Source organism: Ammospiza caudacuta, chromosome 4, assembly GCF_027887145.1.
Source record: "Ammospiza caudacuta isolate bAmmCau1 chromosome 4, bAmmCau1.pri, whole genome shotgun sequence".
NCBI classification, from domain to species: domain Eukaryota; kingdom Metazoa; phylum Chordata; class Aves; order Passeriformes; family Passerellidae; genus Ammospiza; species Ammospiza caudacuta.
Genome location: NC_080596.1, coordinates 18,130,366 through 18,152,803, shown reverse-complemented (window position 1 = coordinate 18,152,803; position 22,438 = coordinate 18,130,366). Strand labels below are relative to the sequence as shown.

At 42.8% G+C, this 22,438-nt stretch overlaps 1 protein-coding gene across 3 annotated transcripts in view; it reads right to left on the bottom strand.

Annotated features, from left to right (window-relative positions):
- Positions 1-22,438, bottom strand: part of FAM13A (family with sequence similarity 13 member A) — a 125,468-nt gene that overhangs the window by 62,897 nt on the left and 40,133 nt on the right. For 2 of the 3 annotated variants that reach the window (XM_058803377.1, XM_058803378.1), the window contains one exon: positions 16,590-16,762. In XM_058803377.1, the coding sequence (XP_058659360.1) occupies positions 16,590-16,762 (173 nt within the window). Of the gene's footprint in view, positions 1-2,009; positions 2,090-16,589; positions 16,763-22,438 lie in introns of those variants that run through there. The other variant, XM_058803379.1, reaches the window with a different exon arrangement.

Here is a 22,438-nt window from a genome sequence, read left to right as displayed (position 1 = left end):
CCCTTCCACAGACATCTATATATAGGATGGCACCATTATAGTCCATATGGCTCTATGAAAGCACTTTGTATGATTTTCTGGAAGACAGACTCACAGCTCACACAAATCTTGGTAGACACAGAACCCTTTTCCCTCTCCCAAGTTTCACACACCAGCTACACGTTTGTACTGCTTCAGCACAGGAAGGTTTCCATGGTAGGCACAGCATGGCCAGCCTTGTGGCCCCAAGGAGAACATGGAGCAGAGCACCTGCAGGAGATGGGCAGGAGCAAGTTCACTTAACCCAGGAAGGGACCCAAGTGTGATTACTGCAGGCAGCTCATTCCCTTCCTTGAGAGAGAAAGACAGATTCTTTCAGCTTGGCATGTGCCCTAAATCACAGAACCTGAAGGGTGCCACTACTCTGATTAAACCCAGTAACAGTAACCATGCACTGCAATTTGTCCTCAGCTTGACCAGCAACATCAGCCTGTGCACCCCACAGCAAGCACAAGCAGAGTGCTATCCATCCTGGTACTAACCAATACTGGAGGTATCAGCTTTCCTGAAGCTGACAAAAAATGCTCAAAGCCAGCAAAACTCTGCCCTGAGGGAGGGAAGAACAGGAAAATAAAGGTGCAACCTGGAGAATGCCATTGTAAAGGGATCTGGCAATCTATGTCAAAAAAACCAAGGTGCTAAAACGTACAGTATACACAGCCTAAAAATAGATCAAGGAGATGGAAAAGGAGCCAGAATTGCGTGAATTAAACAATTTTAGCTGAAAAAGTCAAAAACAATCCTGTACCATGCTTACGGCTTAAAGGAGTTTGAAGAAAATGCCTCATTTTTGAAGTGCTGACTGCATCTCTAACTGATGGAGACTTAGTCCTTGCAACAACAAAGAGATTAATTAGAGCCAGCCTGTGATACCTATCTTCCCCTGGGGTGAAGAGTCAAGAGCACAATAACAACCACTTGTTCTGACCACTGATAGGACAGACAGATCCTTGAAAGGTTAAAGATATTATGTGAGACTGGTCCTTCAAATAGAAATGATGCACCATGACCACTTCTTTAAGACATTCAAACCATATTTCTGTTTCTCTGCAGTCATCAACATGGAACCCCATGACTGCAATAGTGCCAAAGAGACTTTTTCCACACCTACCTGCAGAAGAGCCTGCACTTTATCAAGGCAACAACAGTCTGGGCAGCAATTTCAGTTACTATTTTATTGTGTTCGAGTAAGCAGCAACTCCGCAGCTTCTGCTGAAACAGCACCACCACAGTGCTGAAATGGCACGGTCAATTTTTTATTTACTGTTTCGTAGATTACAGAAAGATTGATATTCAGGCCATTCAAATACTACTAGGGGAGATATGGACTGCTTAATTTTGAGAACTGAACGAATAGTAAAACTAAAAATAAGAATTTGATGACCCAGTGAAAGGGCTGTGTACACACCTCCCCGCAGCGGGTCTGTGCCCTGCCATTTCAGAAGCCTGACTGCAGCTGTCCCTGCCATAGCGTGGCGGGAGCACATGCCAGCACAGGTACTTGCTGACAGCTGGTGCTGCAGGGAGGTGTGTGCCGGCACCCTGGAAACACCCAGCCCCTTTTTCTCCGAAAACTAAACCTGCCGCCCGTGCTGCGGCAGGCGGGGAGTGCGAGCTGCCAGCCGGAGGTGGATGTGCGCAGGGGCCGCGCTCCCGCACCGCAGCCCCCGGAGGGATGAGGGATCGGCATCGCCCGGATGGCCGGGGTCCCTCTACACCTGGGAGCCGCTCCTACCCCGGACAGAGAAATCCACAGCTCTGTGGATTTCGGGGCGCTACATCGAACCCCCATCTCCGCCCGAGGACGCCGGAGATCTCCCACCCCGGAGATCCGCTATAACCCCACTTGTTGCACGGCCGGGTATCCCACTCCCGAGCGGGCACCCCCGCTCCCAGGCGGTCCGAGTCCCGGCTCCCCCGTGGCGGACAGCCCGGCAGGAGCCCCGGGCGTGCCCCGGCTGCACACGTACCTCTGCAGGGGCATCACCTCGCACGCCATGCTGGCCATGGAGCCGCTGCCCGCCCGGCCGCCCGCCGCGCCTCTCGCCGCGCCCGCAGCGCCGCCAGCGCTTGGCCGCGGGGAGCGCCCGGCCCCGGGGAGGGGCGAAGGGGCGGCCGGGCCCGGGTTGGCGGCTGGCGAGGGCCCGCCCCAGCGCCCGGAGCCCCGGCCCGGCCCCCGGCTGCGACACCCGCCGCGCCCCCGGTCCCTGCCCGCCCCACCGGGCTCGGCAGGCACAGGTTAACCAAAAGCGGCTTCTGATGTCCGCTTGGTTCTGGGCCTGCAAAAGGTGCCGCAAGCTCAGGGCTAATGGCTCCTTTCAACAGAAAGACTGCACAAAGTCTTCTGTATCCCCTTCAGTGACCCACCGCCCTTGTCCCTAAACTCGCCCAGAGTGCAATGCAGTCTCTCCCGAGCTCCGCTCCGGGAAGGGCAGGCGCGGTGCCCCGGGCACACAGAGCCCCGCAAAGCTCCAGACACTCTAGCGGGGCTGCTCTGGCTCTGGCCTCACACACCTTTACTGTGGAGCGGTGTCTATCAGGGCTGGTAAAACCTCTGAACCTGACCCCTTCGTGCTGCGGTACATACTACCGCGGTTTGAAAGGCTTGTGCTGTAGCTGGCCACCCATTTCCGACCCGGCGCAAAGAGAACTCTTCTTCCCTTAATATCTGAACTCAAGAAACAACTCATGTTCACAGTGGACTATTCTCAAGCACTCCTGCTTCTACATCTGTGGCTGCTGACCAAATACTGCTCTGAAACAACAAATCACAGCATTCCATTGGGCAGAATTTTGGGGCTGGGAAGAGCAGTAGCAAAGGCACCAAGCACAAAGGGTGTGTTACTTGCCGGGACACAGCAGCCTCCAAAAATGAATAGCACAAAATCACTGAGGTCTTGCACTGAAACATTTAATGGTTACTGAATGAGCATACCCAGAGTTTTACTTTTCACTTTTGCAGCTCCTCTGCCCAGAAGGCCTGAGGAATTGCTCTCCATTTCCCCCAGCATTGGACAGAAACGCTTCTGCTGCTGCCCTGTCTGTGAACAATGTTATCACACTGCATACTTTGCGTGATGGGGAAAGGGATGATCCTAATCTGATAAAGGGGACTAAGAGTGTCCTTTCAACACTTTAGGTGGTACAAACCTAATGGCACATATCAATCTTCAAAAACTCAAGTCAATATTGGAAGTACCATCCTGTTCAACCCTAGAGGGGATTAGTGCTGGCTTGGGAGAAAGCTGAGGCAGGAGCTTAGTACCTGTATGTTTAACACTTCTATAGAGATGTAGGTCATGCCAACTAAACATGAGCCACATCAGCTTTCCAGAGAAGCAGCCAACACTCCCAGGTTAGCAGAGGGTATCAGACATTTCACAGGGATGCCCAACACATCCTGGCCCTTGCCAGCGGGGGCATTTTCTGTCAAAATCAAGAGCAGTGGGCATGCAGCCTCAGAAAGCAGTGGCATGGAGTAGAGACACAGGGGTCAATTGAGACGTAGATGTGGCTTTGCTTCAGTACCCTGAGCTGTTTAATATCTGCTTCTGTCAGCTGGCTGACTGGAAGAAGTGCTTTAGTAATGCTTCTGCCCACTGCCTCAGCACAAGCCTGTTCTGCTGTGACAGTCACACCACGCACAGCACAGGGCCCCTTTTTAGGAAAGTCAGCAATGCTGATAAAGCACTCTGCCATCATGGATCTGGGCTGCTCTTACCCATTGCAATTAAATGAGTATCTTGAGGACTTCCTGGTAAATTAAATGCACCATATGTGCTCATAAGCAACTAAAACTATGAGTGAAAGATTTTATCCTGATAAATAAAATGACTTCAGTATAAAACAAAAGCATCTTGTACTATTTCAACAGTTCGACAATAAATCAAATTGACTTTTCCTGGCCAGTCTTTTTTTTATACACACACAATTATTCATACTTTATTACACTTCTATAAACTGAGTGTTACCATTGGGATGCCATTAAAAAAACTTAATTTTCCACATTTAACTAAGGATCCATCTACATGGGCAAGGAGTCAGGGATCTTCAGAGCAGCTTGCTGAATAAACAGAAGTGGAATAACTTAAATAGCTGCTGTACTATTAATTTATACACTAGCTATTCTGTCATAACTTCCCTGGGACTTGCTTGTATAAATAAGCTTAAAAGTACTAAGCTCCTTGACAAAGAATTCACTAACAAAAAGAGATCTTGTAATAACCAGAAAGATTAATTTACAGATTAGCATCAGTGAGGAAGGTTAGCTTGTGGCATCATGCTAAAATTAACCAGATGCCAACAGTAAAATTGCAGGGCTCCTTGTGCCCTCAACACTCAGATCCACCTTTTGTTTCTGTTCTCTTCTTTTGCAGTCCCCTCAATGGGTATCAGCTTTCTCCTTGCATCCTCTTATGTCTCTTTCAACATTGCCAAAGCCATCACAGCTAAGAAGGGGTACAGGAGCTCATGTTTCCCTACACCTATTGGCACACAACTTCAGACACTGTTGAAAGGTGACCAAAGCTGAAAAAATGCTAGCTGGTTGCTAGCACTGCTGGTTTCCCAAAGGTTTATTTACTTTGAGAACAGCTGCAGACACTGCAACAAAAGATTTTAACATGGAGAAATGTCAGAATGGAATTTTTAAAACTCCTTTTGAGGACTGTGGCCAACCATTGGTAAAAGTGGTAGTACAGGATGCATGTCACCTTAGGTCAGTTCACACTGTCTCAAAGGGCCCTTTGAATCTCTCAGCTGCTACACAAGAACACAAATCTTAATTCTTCACCTCCCCTGTTCATGTGTAGGGACCACAAGTGATTTATTTGTGGCACAAAGCAGGCAGACAAAAGCTGCCAGAAAGCTGCAGTCTTATCTCCAAACAATTCCACTTCCTTCACACAGATGTTGATGGTAAAACCAACTTGCTATTTGTCAGAGGCAGGAATTCCTACCCTCCCCTTGCCCTCTTATGCCTTTTTTTAACTCGCATAAACTCAGGCTGGGCTAGCACACATAAAACCTGGGATTATACAACATTTTGGTTTGGATTTGCTTGTACTAGTTGCATTTGTTCTCCCATATTAAACAAAGAAGGCAAAATCTCTTCTGCAAGTTCATATAGTTCTTGCATTTATATTACTCAGAAAGGCCAAACTCATCTGTTGGCACCAACAATGCTCCACAGAAGCCCTTTATGGTACCACCAACTACAGAAACAGAGGATGAGGGAAAACCCTCTCTCAGGACAGGCACAGCATCCTCTCCACTGACTGTATGCTCCCTAGTGCATTGAGAACATTTCAGGAAAATAGACAGAAAATAACAATAAAAATGATAAAGTCCCTTGAAATACCAACACATACCACCACACTTCAGCACCTACATCAAGGCAACACCTGTGTTCGAACTATTTGATTTGTAAATTTCTTACTGAGTTTCAACAGAGGGAGAAAAACACTGGCTGGAACTAAATATGAACAATCACTTTTCTCCATCAAAGTTGAAAGAACAACTGCATGTTTGGGAAGGAAGTCTCCTGTCAATCATCATTACAGAAGTGCTTTCTCCTCTTTCTTTCCCTTTCATACTTTGCTGCACACCAAGTAATTTTCTCAGCATATAAAGCAACAAGAGAAGAGGATCTGTGAGCAGCACCAGAGGATACAAGATATGTGATCTAAATAATGGATTTTATGAGGATATGATTGTGTCTGCCTCCTGTAAAACAGTTATCCCTTGCTTCACTGCACAGTCATACATAAATCAGACACTATTCAAAAATTAAAAAAAAAAAAAAGAAAAGAAAGGCAATCTTTCCTGGTCTGACAAAATCTGAGGGCTTTTAGGATGCTACTCAATACCATCAATTTATTCCCACAATGCTTTCTAAGTTACGCAACATTTTCCTTCTGGCAGAAACATGAAATGGAAAGGAAATATATTGTCAGACTGAAAATTATAGAATGTACTTTTCAAAATACTACCAATACAAAATTAAAAATTCCATTATTTATGTACACATACTTTTATTAACAGACACATTTTCCTCTTTAAGGTAGCTATGCATATGAACATCTGCCATTATAAAGGATAAATACCCTGGAAAATCTCCTGCAAGCCAGAAAACTTGTGTGCAGATATGAAATAAGCAAGTCACACATAAATAGAAGCTGTGGCCTTCAAGTCCAAACAAAGCAGATAGACAATTCAAAAGGCCCCCTTCCCAAAAGGGCACAAACAGGAAGAAAGACCAACTAATACATTAAAAGCATAATTTAGTGAAAGGGGACTCCTCAGAAAGGTTTAAAAGTAGTAATGGTGACTTTGCAAAGCTGGCGCTCAGCACTGTTTCACTTAAGGATGTTTCAATGATCTGTAAGTAAAAGTCAAATTATAGTGGTGGTTATTTTTATGTATGTATACTGCTATATTTTTATGTATGCTGGTGGTTTTTATGTATGTTGTGTGCAAGCCAGCATTAAAACTTTCAAAATCTGGGAACTATTTGCAAGATGGGGGTACAACATCGTACTTACAAGCCCAGAGTGACTGTGTGGCTGAAGAAATTATCATCATCCTCAGAGACATCAACATGGGTATTACATAAAAAAGGTGTGTTATGTCTGTATTTCCTGCTAGGTTTTGGTTGTTGCAAAAGACTTTGATCAGTTCAAGAATTCCCATTTCAAGCAAGTTGTGAAAAACTGAAGAGTGCTAAGAGACAGCCCATGAAGGGCACACAAAAACTAAACCCACACATTTAGTGTTTTTCAAAGAAAATCATTGATGCATGCAGGAAACATTAATACTTGACCTAGTACTCACAAACTGATGAAGACTCAATGGTTGGAAGTCAAAGATTTGCAAGTCATGTCTAGAAATTAAGACATTTTAAAGTGGTGAGAATAATTAACTACTGATGTAATTCATCAATAATTATAGTGAATTTTTAATGTTCTTAAAAATTTCAGTTGCCTCCATTTAGGAACACCAAGCCATATACAAACAGTCTAGATGGAATTTGCAGAATTTTCTTTCTTATTTTTGTAACTGATATTCCTCTTGTCCAAAAGAGGAGCAGGATGCTCTCAGCTGACTTCATTTTACCCCTTTTAGTTTTTGCACTGCCATAGAAATACAAGCCTTGTTGGCATATCTGTGGAGAATATACTAGTTTTTGCACAATAGCTCTTCTGTTCCCTCCTGCAACTCAGAGGCCAAATCACCTTTTAAACATTTTAAGCTACTTTAAATCTGTTAAGGAGGAACCATATTCCAGAACTGTTCTTTAAACTTGCAGGGACAAGAGAAAAGTATGCACCAAACTGAAAGCTTCTCAGAGCTTCAGGTTCTCAGCATTCCTGATCTCATCCAACAGATAAGCACAAAAGTTTCCCATTGCAAGGGACACCTCATGCTCCCTGGAGACCTAGATTTGCTGCTGTGGCTTCCCTTCAATAAACAGCAGTGTCCTTTGCAAGCACTGCCACACCCGCTTGCCCGCTGCTTAAACTTGTTCCAGAGGACTCTCACCCCACGGGATAGCCCAGAAATTATTTCTTGGCCTCCATCCTGGAGAAGGGGGAGGATTGGGAGTAGGTTCCTGAAGGGTTTCCTGGGAAAGCAACAAGTGATGAATGGTTGTGCCAGCTAATCTGCTGTGGGAACAGGGTAAAGCATGCTGAGTGACAAGGTCACTAGGTTCTTCATCTGCACCAGTTAGTGCAAGTGCCAGAGCATGGGAGAGCAAGCAGACAAGCAGCAGTCCACTCTGGCACAAGTTATTTTCAAAGCAGACTTTCTCCAAAGCTCTGCTAATCTAATGAAATTCCTAAATTTTAGTGCACAATTAAATTTCTCCCACTCTTCTAAACTGTCATTTCTTTAAAACACTAAATTGTTTTTTCTACAAAAATGTTTGCGCAAAAGCTTTTTAAAAATCCAGCTGTTTCAGACCAATGAAAATGTCTTGAAAATTATGAAGAATAAGCATTCATTTGTTAGCAAAAATGTTTTAAAATATTTAAGTGAGTCTCTGGTGCTTCCTCCATGATTTATATTACCTACCAAAAATATCACTGCTTTTACACTTTCCCATCTTCCAAAAACATCCTTCCACTCCTCTACAAAATTACTATCCTTTGAAGTCCATACCTCTGCACCCATCATGTTTCCTGCTTCCTAAAGCACCTTCAAGTGACGTGCTTGTAATCCACACAAAAAACAAGGATATGGGAAGGGGCTGAGGAAAGCAGAGGAACAGGCCACACCATTCACGTTTGCTGCACGTGGCTTTTTACTCCACCGAAAGATAAACTGCTGTGTTGGCAGAGGACGCAGTCTGGCAGAGTCACCCTCCAGAAAAAACCCTCCAGGAATAGCTCCTCTTCTCCAGCTGACAAAGTAACTGAAAGGAGTCCCCCTTTGTACCAATGCCCCAGTGGCCGGCCTGGCTCCGGGAGAGCTGGTGGGAAAAAGATGACTCGGCAGGAGAGGTGGACTCTGGCAGGAGAGATGGACTCTGGCTGAGAAGTACTAAAACAAGAGTGAGCTGGGTGAGAATAACTCCACTCTCTGCCTAGAGCTGCAAGATACATCTGCCACAGAAGCAAGGGAGATCCTGCTAAAAGGCAACTCCAGATCCATTAAAACCTGGCTGCATTTGAGCAGAACACAGCCCTCTCAGGTCAGCCTTGGGGCTTCTTCCTGTGCCCAGCTGTGTGTACAAAAGAAACAACAAATGGTTGTTTATGCACAGCCAGATACAGAGATATAGAGGGCTTAATCAGCACAGCTCACTGCTGTGCCCCTCATTTGCAACATCAGCTTTGAGCCTAGCTGCTCTGTACGTGTCCAGGCTGTGCAAACACCCTTCTGTCCCACTGCAGGACACTCCTGTCAGGACTGGCACAAGTGGATGCTGCAAGAAAACAAGTTCAGCATACAAGTTCATCATCAGGAACATTCAGAACAACGTGGGTAAGGTCTGTAAGTTTTCAACTTCCCAACCACCTCTCAGAGTCTTGGGAAAAGAACATATTTTTCTACTCAAGGAGCATAAATCCAGCAAAAGCTAACAAGATTTTAGAGGAAACTTTTTTTTTGTGATGCTCAATAGCTGTTAGAACAGTGATCACTTGAATTTTTTTTTTTTTTTTCAATTTGACACTTTCTGAAGTTTCAGGATGGGATTTTTTGAAGAAAACATCTATACATTTTATAAAATATGTTGTAGTGATTGTAGTGCTCCCAATCATTTTTCAGTGGCTAGAAAGTTCCTAACCATAAAGCAGAACAATAAAACAGTTATTTTATTAGATATTAATCCCTCCCTATGTGACTCAAGCTTTCTGAACGTACAGAGCCTGAGACTGTGAAAGGACCTGAGGAACTGGTGGTGGAATCTTTTGTTTCCAGGAGTCCTGTCAAAGCCTTAACAACTACAAGTAATTAACAACCAAGCAGTTTTTGGTTTTTCTTTGCAACTACCTAGTGGCCTCTCTTTGCAGGCATCCCTAGCACAAACACACTATTTCAGCAGGTGCATAATGAAAAGAAAGCTTTGGTACAGGAACAGAACTATCTTCACACTTCCTAACTGCAACCCTCTCTGGCCAGGAGAGGGTTGAGCCAATGTGAGAAGCGCAATTTGTAGATAAGCAGTCAGCTTGGGATCATCCTCCTCACAACAGATAAAAGGAGAGGAAATCTCTCGTGGCCACTGACCATGAAAGAGAAGGATTTTACAACGCTGAAACAGCTCGGAGCCAAACCGATGCAAGCAAAGTGACAGCAGCGAGTGACAACTCTGCCATGCCACGCTCAGCCTCTTCTTATTAGAGAGCCAGCTGACCACTTTGAGTAAAAATATACATGTGTGTCACAGGAAGTCACAGCTGAAGGCAGCAGCCTACGCTGCAACGTGCTGAACACAACGTCCAAACGCGCAGCTCTCCCAGCTGAACCGGGAAATTGCAGCAGCAAACAAACCTGACTAAGAACCCAATGACCTCTGCCTGCTGATCTTCCTGTGGGGACTGCCTGCAGGACATAGGCCCAGGTCCCCTCTGGGAAGGAATACCTCACAGCCTCAGGTGATCAAAAACTGCTGGCTCTGCACAGCTAACGGAAAAAGAGCACTCTGTGCTGAGCCTCCCCTTCGGAACAATGGACCAGGCACTTCAGCAGACAGCCTAAGGAAGTTACAGGAGAGGGAACTACTTACTTATTGAAGTAAAAATAAGTCAAGTCACAGTGCAGAGGCTTTGTTTCTTCCCTACTTGCTTGAAACATGAGTTAGTGATGGGTGTCTTGGTTTATAAACACATGAATATTAAAAGCACAAAGATTTCCAAAGTTAGCCTACACTCCTTATGATTCACTGTGTGTTCTCCAATAAAAGGTCACATATTATTTTGTTTAAAAATTACTTAAAAATCATACAGATGTTTGTCCTTTATTTCCTCAGCACATCTATTATGTGGTCCAGTTGGTATCAGAAAGCCATCAGCTTCATGAGATGTTGGGATTTCCTCCTCACAGCAAAAGCAGATAACAAAACAAAAAATCCTTCTAGCTGAGAGAGCCATGCCTGAGGTACAGAAATGGAGTCATTTTTTTCCAGCTTTGTTAGTCAATTACTGTGAATTTACTGTAGTTTCTGATTTCTAAGGCTGCTGGATGCTGTCCCAGGAAACAGGAAAAGCTAATTTGGCTTGGCTCATGGACCAAAAGAAGAAGTTTTGTTTCCATATGCACATTATGACAATAAAAGTGCATATGTGCCTTCCACCTCGAATAGTCACCAGATCCTTGTTTTATATATGAATCTTCTGGCTTACAAGATGAACCTCCACTTCCGTGGCACAGGTCAGGGCATCAGATTCAAAATATTCCCCATCACACAAGCCATAATTTGTCACCATGTAAATCTTGCAAAGAGAGACAAAGATGAAATGGCTAGAATTATAAAGGAAAGTTAGAATAGTGTAATGGACAAAGCCTAATTTAAAGGAGTAACCTGTGTGGGGTGGAAGAGAAAGGTCAAACGCTTGGAAAAGTACACTGAAATCCACCCAGGTGACTTGCATGGAAAAAATCTACATAATTACATGTAACTGTTATTATATCTGGGCTATAGACAGGGGAGAAGAACCCAGGAAGAGCTCAGGCCACACCCTGATTTTCCATTCACAGTCACCTGCCTTGGAGAGACACAGAAATCACATGTCTTTGTGACTGTGTTTTTAGAAAACGAAATGCTTTTCTTAACAGCTCATTATGTAAGGCAGCTCCTGCTGCCAGCATCCCACAATGCAAGAAAGAAGGGAATTGATTGCATAGGAGGGTGGAGACAAATGTACTTGCAAAGTTAAATGAGTCAGCTTGGAAAAACTAACTCAACACAACCTAAAGAGAGAAAGTGGCAAAAAGCAACAACACTTTACATAAAACGTTCTCTCTGAGGGCTCAGAACAGGGCCTGCCAGAGGCTGCTGCATGCTGAATGTTGCAGAAGGCAACTGTGATTACCACCTCCCTACCAACATTCCAGACCTTTACCCCTTTCTTGAATCGTTTTCTCGAAGAATCAGGGCAGCCCTGCCTGCTGCCTGGCTGCAGTCCCTTATGTAAACCAGGCAGCACGGCTCCTCAGTGGTAAGGCAAATTATTACTTTTGATGGGGACTGAATGTGCTGGCATGACAGACTTCAAAAACAAAAAACCCCAAACCTAAACAAAACCAGTCAGCTAAGCAAACAACACTAGCCCCCCTGTTTGATTTGTTCTGGCAAGAACAGACCAATTCTTATCACATGCCAGAGAATAATGATAAGTTTTGGCTTGCCTTGGCTTTAAACCTCAGCTGCTAAGAGGAAAGCCAATAAATAGGGAAAATGTTTACAGTAAGCACAAACTTCTCAGTGTACAAATAGACGTATGTTTTCATACCTCAATAACTAGCAGTGAAAATATACAGTGTCATTAAGAAGGAGGCACAGCAGGGTACATTAACCAACCCTTTATTTTAGGGATGCTACTACGCTACTAGGCATGTTCCTTTATTTTCAGGACACAGGCCAGATATAAGGATTTTTGTGAACAAAAGGTTGATGTGTAAACAAACCTTCTCTTTGAGAACATGCACGTGTTAGAAAGCCAGCACAGTATTATCTGTGCTGGCAAATCTCAGTGCAGCTGTGATGGCAGTCACAAACAGGAATTTGTGATCTCTGGCACACAAAGACCTGGCTACAAAATACAGAAGGCTGGCTCGCTGAACAACTGCTGTGGCTGCTCTAAGCCGTGGCTCTGAGGAGCTGCACAGTGTTTTTCATAAAGTGTCTCTGCCATACATGGCACCCATTCCCCAGCACCCAACCATTACCAGGCAAGGATGGGTACTCAGCTGCACTCTTTCCATGCACAGAGCCTAACAGCAACACAAACAGTAGGATGCTCTCCTACTGAGGGATCCCTCTTCAAAACAGTCCCAGGAGTGCAAAAAGACGCAGCTCCAGCAAGTGCTAGGATAGACATGTACAACAGCAAAGCATATTTCAGTGCCCTTTCTTGGACAAAAGATCCAGCATAGTGTCAACCAAAGTCTGCAGACAGCTTGCACCTCTGAGCCAGTATCAGGAAAGACATTTATGCTCACATTTTGACTGCAGGAAGCATTTTCCCTCCTTCCTGAAGGCTCTCTCTTCTCTTTGCTTACATACAAAGTTTAGCCCAAAAGGCGAGAAAATTGCTTGCAAGAGGCCCTCCTACCTTGTATCCATGTAAGTCTTAATATATCTAACCCTCAAGTAAAAGCCATTTGAGTCTATTATTTGAAGCAGTTATTTGAAGTTGTAGTACCTCTAAACATATTCAAAATCATGCCAATTCCTACTGCAGTCATCTATGAACCAGAGCTTTGACTTCTTCCTTCTAGACAGAGAGAGGGACCCAAATAGCGACTCAGCTTCACAGAGCTGCAGGACCACTCCAGACCCCTCTCACTGAAGGTCTTGGGTAAGGCCCCAGGGTGGCCCATTCCCTCCAGCCCACTCTCCATTCCAAAGGTTGTTGCCTTCCCCAGCTCCTGAGTCTGCAGTGTGTGTCGTGTGGCTCTCATCCAGGTAAAGACAAAGGACGTGTTGTGGTTCCCAGGCTCCAGAGGTTTGGCCCTGAAGTTCTGCATAGGAACTCTTGCACAAATGAGATGAGACTCACAGAAGTAAATAACAGGCTGCATACTGCCTAAAGACTTAAAAAATTTTTTTCTGAGGACCAGTCTCTTCTACCCCTTCTCTATTTCCTTCCTTTGTCTCTTTCCTTCTCCACTGTTTTTGGATTTACTCAAGAGCTGCATACATATGCTTTTCCGCTGCTGCATAATTAGCAGTTTGCCCTTGGCATACACCTATAATAATGAGGCAATTTTCAAAACAACACATGCATTATGTGCTAGTGGGGACTACAGGTATATAGAGTTAATCCAGCCTTTTTTTTCCGAAAAAAAGAACATAACGTATAACATTTTCTTAAAATAACTGTTGTGAACAGAAGGTGATGGAGATTTTATGCTCTGCAATGTTATGACTGCAACTGATGTATTGCATATTTCAGATGACAGCAGCACCTTCAAAAAATTCCTGCAATGAGGAATATCATACCTGTAAGGAGGCATAACATGACTTTCAGTATTTTTAAAAAATGATAAGTCATTATAGAAGACATAGTCACAAATGTAGTTGCTACTGAATATGTGGATCTTCATTTTAAGGACAACTGTATGAAGACATATATTAAGAGGCATATTAAATAGTATTAAAAATCACTAATCAACCAGAAGTCTCTTATTTTCTCACTGAAGGCTCTAGTGTCAAATGAAACTGATGGAAAATTTACTGAAGATTGCAATCCTTGCTGGAGGGAGCCTTAGTGTGTGTGGTTATTTCTTCACTGTTACACCTGTAAAGCTGCTAAAAGTGGAATTCTGTATCTACTCTTTTATGTAGCCCTTTATCCTCTTCTAATCCACCCATATCATGGTATCTGAGCAAGGAAAGGGAACAAACCACAGGCGTTTTCATGAAACAGCAAATGATTATCACTGCCAAAAACAACCTTTATTCTTTTCTAGCAAAGATCATATCATAGTTGAGCAGATACAGTAATTTCACTAAAACTTATCTGGTAATTACACGTAATTAATGATAAGATTTATTTTAGAACTGTTGGTACCTTGTGACACAAAACCCCCCAACAAGAACAGCAGTGTGTTTGCAAAGCACTTTGTAATCTAGGTCAGATGCCAGAGTCCTCCTGCTGAAAAAGGTGAAAACTCCTAATAATAGCCTTGCACTGAAGTAACACCAGGTAATACTTCATTATGGGCTTAAATTACATGGCAGTGGCACAGTGCTGCCAAAAACAGGTTTAAAACCACTCCTGATACATCAGAGCTCTACATCAATGCCAGGGAATCAAGGTTTGTGCCCATTGCACAGACAGGTGTCCCCCAAGCATGTCGGGTCTGCTGAATACCTCTCTCTGCTCTTCCCCTGGTCCACAGCCTTCTCTCCATCCTATCCTGCCCAACAACCTGCCAGCCTGAAGCTGCAAAGAAAACAGCAAACACTACCTACTCCTCCTTCAGCAGCAGCAGTAGATCACTGACAAAAAGGTACCAGAAGCAAATGGCAGCACAGATATTCAATGCAATTAGGAAAATATGTACAGAAGTGTGACAGGACAGGAAACTAGGACATTCTTGAACAAAATGGGATTACAAGAGAATTAATTTCTACAATTAATTAATTTCCCAGATAAAATCAGAGATGCAGACATCTTTCAACCCAAGGCTCAAGCATGAAGATCAGCCTTCTGCCTAGTTACAAACACCTTTCATTTGGTGCTTAATTTCCTGCGCCAGCACTGGCCCAACTGTCCCACCCTTCACCAGTACTCTTCTAAGCAATTGCACATTGACAGGAAAGCAGGATTCCCTACAGCAAATAATTACATTGTCTGGGAACTGTTCTGCTGAAAGAAAGGCAGTTTGTTGGGGTACCTCATGAAGTACATCAGTCACACACACCTTCCCAGACACAAGACCTGGCAGTTCTTTATTTCAACCCTTGTGCACTTCATTTCCCTTTACACCTGGGAACACATAGCAGAGTACAGGCACACTCCCTGCCAGGTTCCAGCATATCAACACCAGAGGCTGGAACTTCCGCCACAGCCCCATCTGCCTGGTCCAGTGTAGCTGCTACAACTGTATTGCCTTCTCCAGTTTGCCAGGTGACCTGCTCTGATCATTGATTTCTAAATCATCTCAGTGAAAAGCAGCTGGATTGATGAAGCCATGTAAACAAACTTGATGTGTTCTTGCTCCAGGAATTTTTGGGGAAGCTTGAGGAGAGTGAAACACACAGTTAAAGAGCACGTGTGCTTGCCAAGGGCTAGAAACCAAATTCAACATCTATGCTTTACCACCATTACTATGAACCAAAATCCAGTGCTAGTGCATAATTTGCTAACTTGTCTCGTAAACTGTCTGCTCTGGTGCTGAGAATAGCACACATCTCCTGCTTACACAGTGAAGTCACTCAGCTACGTGTCTGGCAGCACTGCCTCTGCTTTGTGTTCCTGCTCGGTGTGCTGGGACACTGCAGCATTCTGTTCCATGACATGTGAATAGCACTATTTCCCACATCAGGCCAATTCCATATTTCAGTAGCACACTGCAATTTCCCACAGTCACCTGAATCCCTCATGTGCTGCACTAGACACAAGAGGAGAGAGAATGGCAGACTCAATTCAATATCCTGAGAATAATGAAAAGATCCCAGTTCAGCCTGATGTGCAGGGAAGGACTTTACAAGAAAGAAAAATGCCCATTATCTGTTCACCTAACAGACAATCTGCCAGCAATCAAAACTCAAAATACTCTTTTAGATAGATACTTTTATAGATGCTTTACAGCAATATACTCTCATAGATAAATTCACAAAGATACTTGTATAGATACTCTACACATACTCTTCTACTCTTGTCTGAATGGAGTAGTACTATCAGTAGCACAATTTTTGCCAGAAACAGAAAACTCTACAAAAGCCTCTTCTTTTTTGGATTTAAGAGTGAGAATAAAGTCAGCCATCTGTTAAGACTTAAACTGGGCAGATCAAATATCCTTGATCATTCAAGAGACACATTTTGGTTTCATCTTGTGCTTGGGGTAATTTCTATTGCCTGACTGTAGATCAGACCTGTCCACTTGCACTACCTTCATCAAGCAGGCTACCTTCATATGCTTGAAATTTTATCTTGGAGAGGAAAACTAAAGCACACAACTGGCTTTGGAGTGTGTGGATTCAACCAGAAAAGACATGTTAATTTATCTTACACCCTGGTAGCCTGTTTAAGTGTTCAAAATACCCAGAGCCAGAGATGCAGGGACAAAACAAGCAAAGAGAAAAACACAAAGACAAAAAAAAAAAAGACAAACAAAAAAACCAAAACAACAACAACAAAAAAACCCCCACTAACCTGGAGAAAAACACATCATTGTTAACAAAGGACACTTCATCTGCTAAATCCATCTCCTTCCCACATGAACCACTGTTTGGTAATGGGAGGCTGACTTGAAGCATTCCTTCTGACTGGCCTGGTTGTGGCAATAGGCACATTTGGCTGGATCGTTCCGTTGGGGGTTTGGTCATCTACAGAAGCAAGGAGAGAGAAAAATGAAATGTGAAAAGAAGAAAGGCCAGAACAGCCCTTTCACATAATCTGTAGCTGAAAGACATTCTGTACCAGTGTACAAACAGCAAAGGTGACAAGGTGAAAAACAGTATTACAAAATACAAATGAATCAAACACTCAGCTTGATAAAGACTATTTAAAGAAAAATAAAGGTGTGTCTATTGAAAGATCAGGGGCAAGAAAAAAAAAGAAAAGAAAGTTAAGCAAAATAAATACTTATTTTCTGTATCACAGCAAACAGACTAAAAAAGTTTGCATTGAATTTGCTTCTTGACACTACTAGAGAAACTAATGTTAACAACAATTATTATAGCTCTTCTCAACTCCCTTCCCACCCTTTTTAATGACAATTGATACCAACACATGCTATAAGAACGCTAAGGGGAGAAGAGCAAGTTTGGAGGTCTGCCCCTCATTTTAACAGCAAACATTGAACCTAACCTTTGTGATTATGTTCAGTTTGCTCTTGAGTTCACTTCTGGTTGTAGCCTTTGCAAGACCCGACGGCTGGGAGTTTTGCAACATTGTTACACATTGATTAAAATTGATTGAAAAATATTTCTATTTTAGGAATGGTGACATAATCTTTCCCTTGGTTTTGAATTACGAGAATCTGCCAGTAACTGTTCCTTAACCACCTTCCCATACCAATCCTGACTTTATACTACTCCAGTAGAGGTCTCTAATCAGACAGAAAAATATTAGTTTGTCTAGTCTCATTTTACAGAAGTCATACTCATGTGTTTGATAATTTTTGTTGCTTTTCTCTACACCTTTTCACCTACTATGAAGTCCTTTCTAAAATGTAGTCAGAACTGCATGTGGCATTATATATGAAGGCAGATTTAGTGCTGGCTTCTCATGAAAATCTAATTCCTAATTTGCTTTCATGATTGCTTAATTTGGAGCTCATCAGTATACACATTTATATAATCTGTGGGGTTTTGTGGACATAGTTAGCACATAGTGATGGAAACTCAACTAATCAGTTTTTCACTCAATAAAGAGTAAATCAGAAGCCTTCTGAAAGTCCTTGTAGCCTTTCAGCTTTTAGTTTTTCCTGCCTTGAATACTTTTCTATTAGCAATACATTGAGTATTTTCTAGGTTATTATGGAAACAGTTAAATAACAGATTCCAATAAAGATCCTTAAGGTACTTCTCAGAAAACCTTTCTCCACCACTAAACCAATCGTATCTTTTTACTGCTTTTCAGTTAATCCATAAAAAGTTTTTCCTTCTGATCACAATACAGATTTCTAAAGAATCTTTGCTTCTTTAGAACTGTTGACAACCCCATTAAAATATTCTGAAAATTCAAGTGCACTATACTGACTGTACCTATGCACATACTCACAGACTCTTTCATAACAATTTTTTCTCTGAAGAAATAACACTGGTGCCTCCTAATGACTTTAATTATCTATTTGTTTCTCAGTTCTGCTGCCTGCTGTAGTTGTTCCAAATCTTCTGGACAGTAAATGAGAACTTCTGAACTTCTCTTCATACCTGGCTTACCCTAAGATTTTTTGTAAAATTTATTTTACTTCTGTTTCTAGTTCTTCATTCCACTCACAGCTGCTTTCAAATGCTGTGTGCATCCTGAAAAGTTTCATGGGACAAAAGGCTGCTTCTTACTGAGCTTTGTAGATAATAAAATGAAAAATAAAATATGTATCAGTGCAAAGGGAAATCAGAGAGAAATATTGAGAGGGCTTCCCAGTTTCAGCCTCTGGACTGCTTGCTTTGAGTAAGATGCTGACTTTGCTGACGTCAATGGGCATTTTGCCTGAAGTCAGGATCTCACCTTTGGACCACTGCTGGTTCCAGCAGCACTCTGTTAGCCCATCACCTGCAGCAGCCTCTGGCTGTTAGCACCATGGGAACTGGGCACACAGCACATGGGCACAGGCAGTGCCTCTCAGCTGCCACAAAACAGCAGCAGTGCAGTGATTTCAAATGGGAAAACCATGTCTGTGGGGAGGAGGGCAGACAGGGAGCTACACAATGGCAGTGCTACAGGAGAGAATCACAACAGGGGGCAGCAGGGCCTGGGGTCTGGAGGCACTGAAGAAGAGACCAGAACCCAACTGGCTACAACCTCCTTTCAAGTACACGTAGAGAACAATGTCACCCCTCAATCTCTTTTTCTCCAGGCTAAACAAGCCCAGCTCAAGAACATAAGACCTGCTGTATACTGAGATGCCTGATGTGGTGTGGTGTCTGTGAAAGCAACATTCTGTCCCTGGCAAAATCTAACCACTAAACAAACACACCTCTATAAATCTTTGTAAATACAGACAAGGCTTCACTTTGGAAGATGACACCAATAAATCCAAGGACAAGCCTAGTGAGTAAGCTTTGGCTGAAGAAAAAATCATTTGATTTTTGTTTCCTGAAAGTTTTTTCTCTGGTGAAGCTTAACCTCAAATTGCATTTGACAAAGATCAGACTCAGCCTGAAACAGGTAACTTGTGGGCTGTTACAGCATAGCTAGAGTCTGTGGCCACTGAAAGCATGGACTCTGCTGAAATCTGCTAGTCTGTAATTTAAATTACACCCTCATTCTCAGCCAAATACAAGCAAAATAGCATCAGATGCTACTGACAATCAAAGGGACAATAATAAAAACAAAATAAAAACAAAAGCGCCGAACCAAAGAACAGAAAACTACAAGGAAATGGTACACCGCACATGCTGCATTTGGCTGTCCAGTTTTGTTGTGTCAAAGTTCAGATGCAAGGAACTGTGTTTGCAGTTGTAATAGAAACCAGTCAGTTTTATGACCAGTATAAACATGCATCCTGATGGGTGTTGAAGAAAGTGCAAGAAAACTTTTCACCTGGAGGCACAAGCTGACCAGCCAAGTGACATCATCCCAGACAATACCAACAACAAGATTCCTCATAACTGACTGGCTGCATCACAGGGATGTTTCATCTCCCTGTGAGGTGTCAGAAGGTCCTGGGTGCAAAGATCAAAGATAAACCTGACATATTCTACAGATCTGATGTGGTAGGGTGAGTAATCTTTCTCTGTTCTTGAAGAACAGGAGCTGCTCCAGATGAGTCTGGAGAGCTCTGTGCATATGAATCAACATGGTTTGAAGAGAGATCCTTAGCAAAGGTCATCCTGCTCTTCTGAGTACCTCACTCATGTTCTCAAGCAGGAAAACAAAAAATTTCCAGTATCTCAAGCTATGCATGAACATGCCCAAATAATTGGACAATTCATACCCATTTGAGTTAAGTAATTATAAAGTCTAAATGAAGATCTTTTGGAAGAAACTAGCTGTGAGTTTATACTTAAATGTCATCACTGAAAGGATAATAGAGATATAATTAGGATAAGGTAATCCTCAAAAAACCCACCAGGTATTTAAAACATACACAGCACATTTTTTCTTTAAAGTTTTAAGAACATAGTACTCTTCCAGACAAGAGAAACTCCTCAAAAATTTGCTTAATACACAAATTCTTACAGTTGTCCACCAAACATAAAAGTCCATATGACTTTTTGAAAGGCTTTATACTTTGTCACCCTAGTGCCTTTTCAACTTAGAAGTTGTCTATATCAGTACAATTATCCCGTGGAATAGAAAAAGGTACATTTCTTTGGAAAAACACAGGCATGGCTGAGCAATGCATGGAAATTTGGAATGCTGGTTTCTTTTTCACTCTAGTCTCAATTTGGCTAGCTATCAGCACAAAGCTTTAATCTCAATCTATCCACTCATCAGCATTACCTCTGCTTCATGAAAGGCTGAGAAAGGGAGAACATTAGCCAGCTGTAATTCACTCCTGACAGCTAATCAACCTGACTCAACCAGTTCTGCCCAGTCAAATGACCAGGGAATGAGCCACCTGCCAAAGTCACCCACACTTGGTATGTGCCCATTGAAACCTCTTGAACAAATATATTCCAGTCACTCCATTCATACACACAGTTTATAGCTCTCTGCCAAAGTTAATGGTAATGACAATGACAATTACACCAGGCCTTGTTTGGAGACAGATTTTGCCAGAGGGTTTAGGTCATCCTGAATTGCCCCAGAGAATCTGGTGGAAATTCCTGCTGAGACAGCAAATCCCTTCAAGTCATTCAATGAACAGACTGAGTATTTATGCTGTACTTGTGGGTCTCCAAAATTTCATACTGCAGCCAGTTCTCACACAAGACCAGCTCCACCACCATTTTATTGCAGTAAAGGACTTCTGGGATGAATCTGGACAGGATAAATCTCCTGCAGCTCTGAGTACTAGATATACTTCAGGCCCAAATGGCTTTCAAAGGCAGGGATAAATCTGCAGTGAGATTTTCCAGTTACATTCATCTCACACTTTTACATTATTCTCTCACTTTCTACTCCTATGCTCGTACTAAGGGTGTGATTACATTACTGGACATAGCACAGAATTTCTGTGTGTGAGGAAGTGCCAAAGTCATGGTTTGAATGCTGTGTGAAGTAGGGAGGACAAAGAAGTCAGAGAGGCTGTGGGACAACATAATCCAAACCAACCTGAATTATTCTGCCATTCTTTTCCATAACAGTAGAGCTGAAGGCAAGGGAAGAACTGCAAATATTATCTACTGGACCTTGCAAGGCTTTTGACACTGCCCCCACCACATCCCTCTCTCCAAATTGCAGAGACATAGATTTGATGGATGCACTGCTCAGTGGGTGAGGATTGGCTGCATCCAGAGAAAAGTGGTCAAGGGCTCAATGTCCCAGTCAAGACTGGTGACAACTGGTGTGCCTCAGTAAAGTTGTCTTTAGTAGGGCTGCTGTCTTACAATGGGCTTGTGCCCAAATGCTTCCCCAAAACATAGATTCTATTCAGAAAGTAGTGAAACATAAAAATGTCACTAAAATCCACCTTGATTCATCACTTCACCTACACCTAAGATACCAATTTTAAAACCACATAGGAATATTACAGTTGTGAAGTTTTTCTCAAATTAAAGATGCCTCAATCTCAAATTACTGACACTGGGAGACAAAGATCAATAGCTCTGTAATTGTTCCAGGTTTAGTAGAGTCAACACATACTTGAAAAATAATTCAGTTACCAACTCTCTTCCACACTCAAAACCAAGCCTGAAATCCTTCCTTGATTAGCTGCCATACTGAAACCATAAAGTCACGATAAATGTGGTCATCTTTACAATACGTGCAGCTGCCACTGCCAGATTTGGCTTTCTCTTACTCTACTTGTATTTTTAGGCATTGGATGACTAAAACACCTCCTCTGCACTCTGCTCTTTCAGATATCAAAGTTATAAATTTGATGCAACCCTAAAGTGCATGAAGCTTTAAAGTTCAATGAAATTCTGATGTTTTATGCAAATTCAGATGTCTTAATGAGAGCAAGACTCTTTGGAATGAAAGAGATGAGTATCAACTTCCTTTAAACCACATCCCAGTCCTGCTTGTTCAACTTAATTTCCTTTTATGATGAGGTAACCCATCTAGTTGATCAAGGGAATCCTTTGGATTTCAGTAAAGCTTTCAGTGCTGTCTCTCACAGACCCCTGGACAAAATGTCCAGGATAAACACATCATGGGATGAGTGAGCAACTGGCTCATGGGTTGGGTTACAGTGACTGGGGTGACATCAGACTGGTGACCTGTCA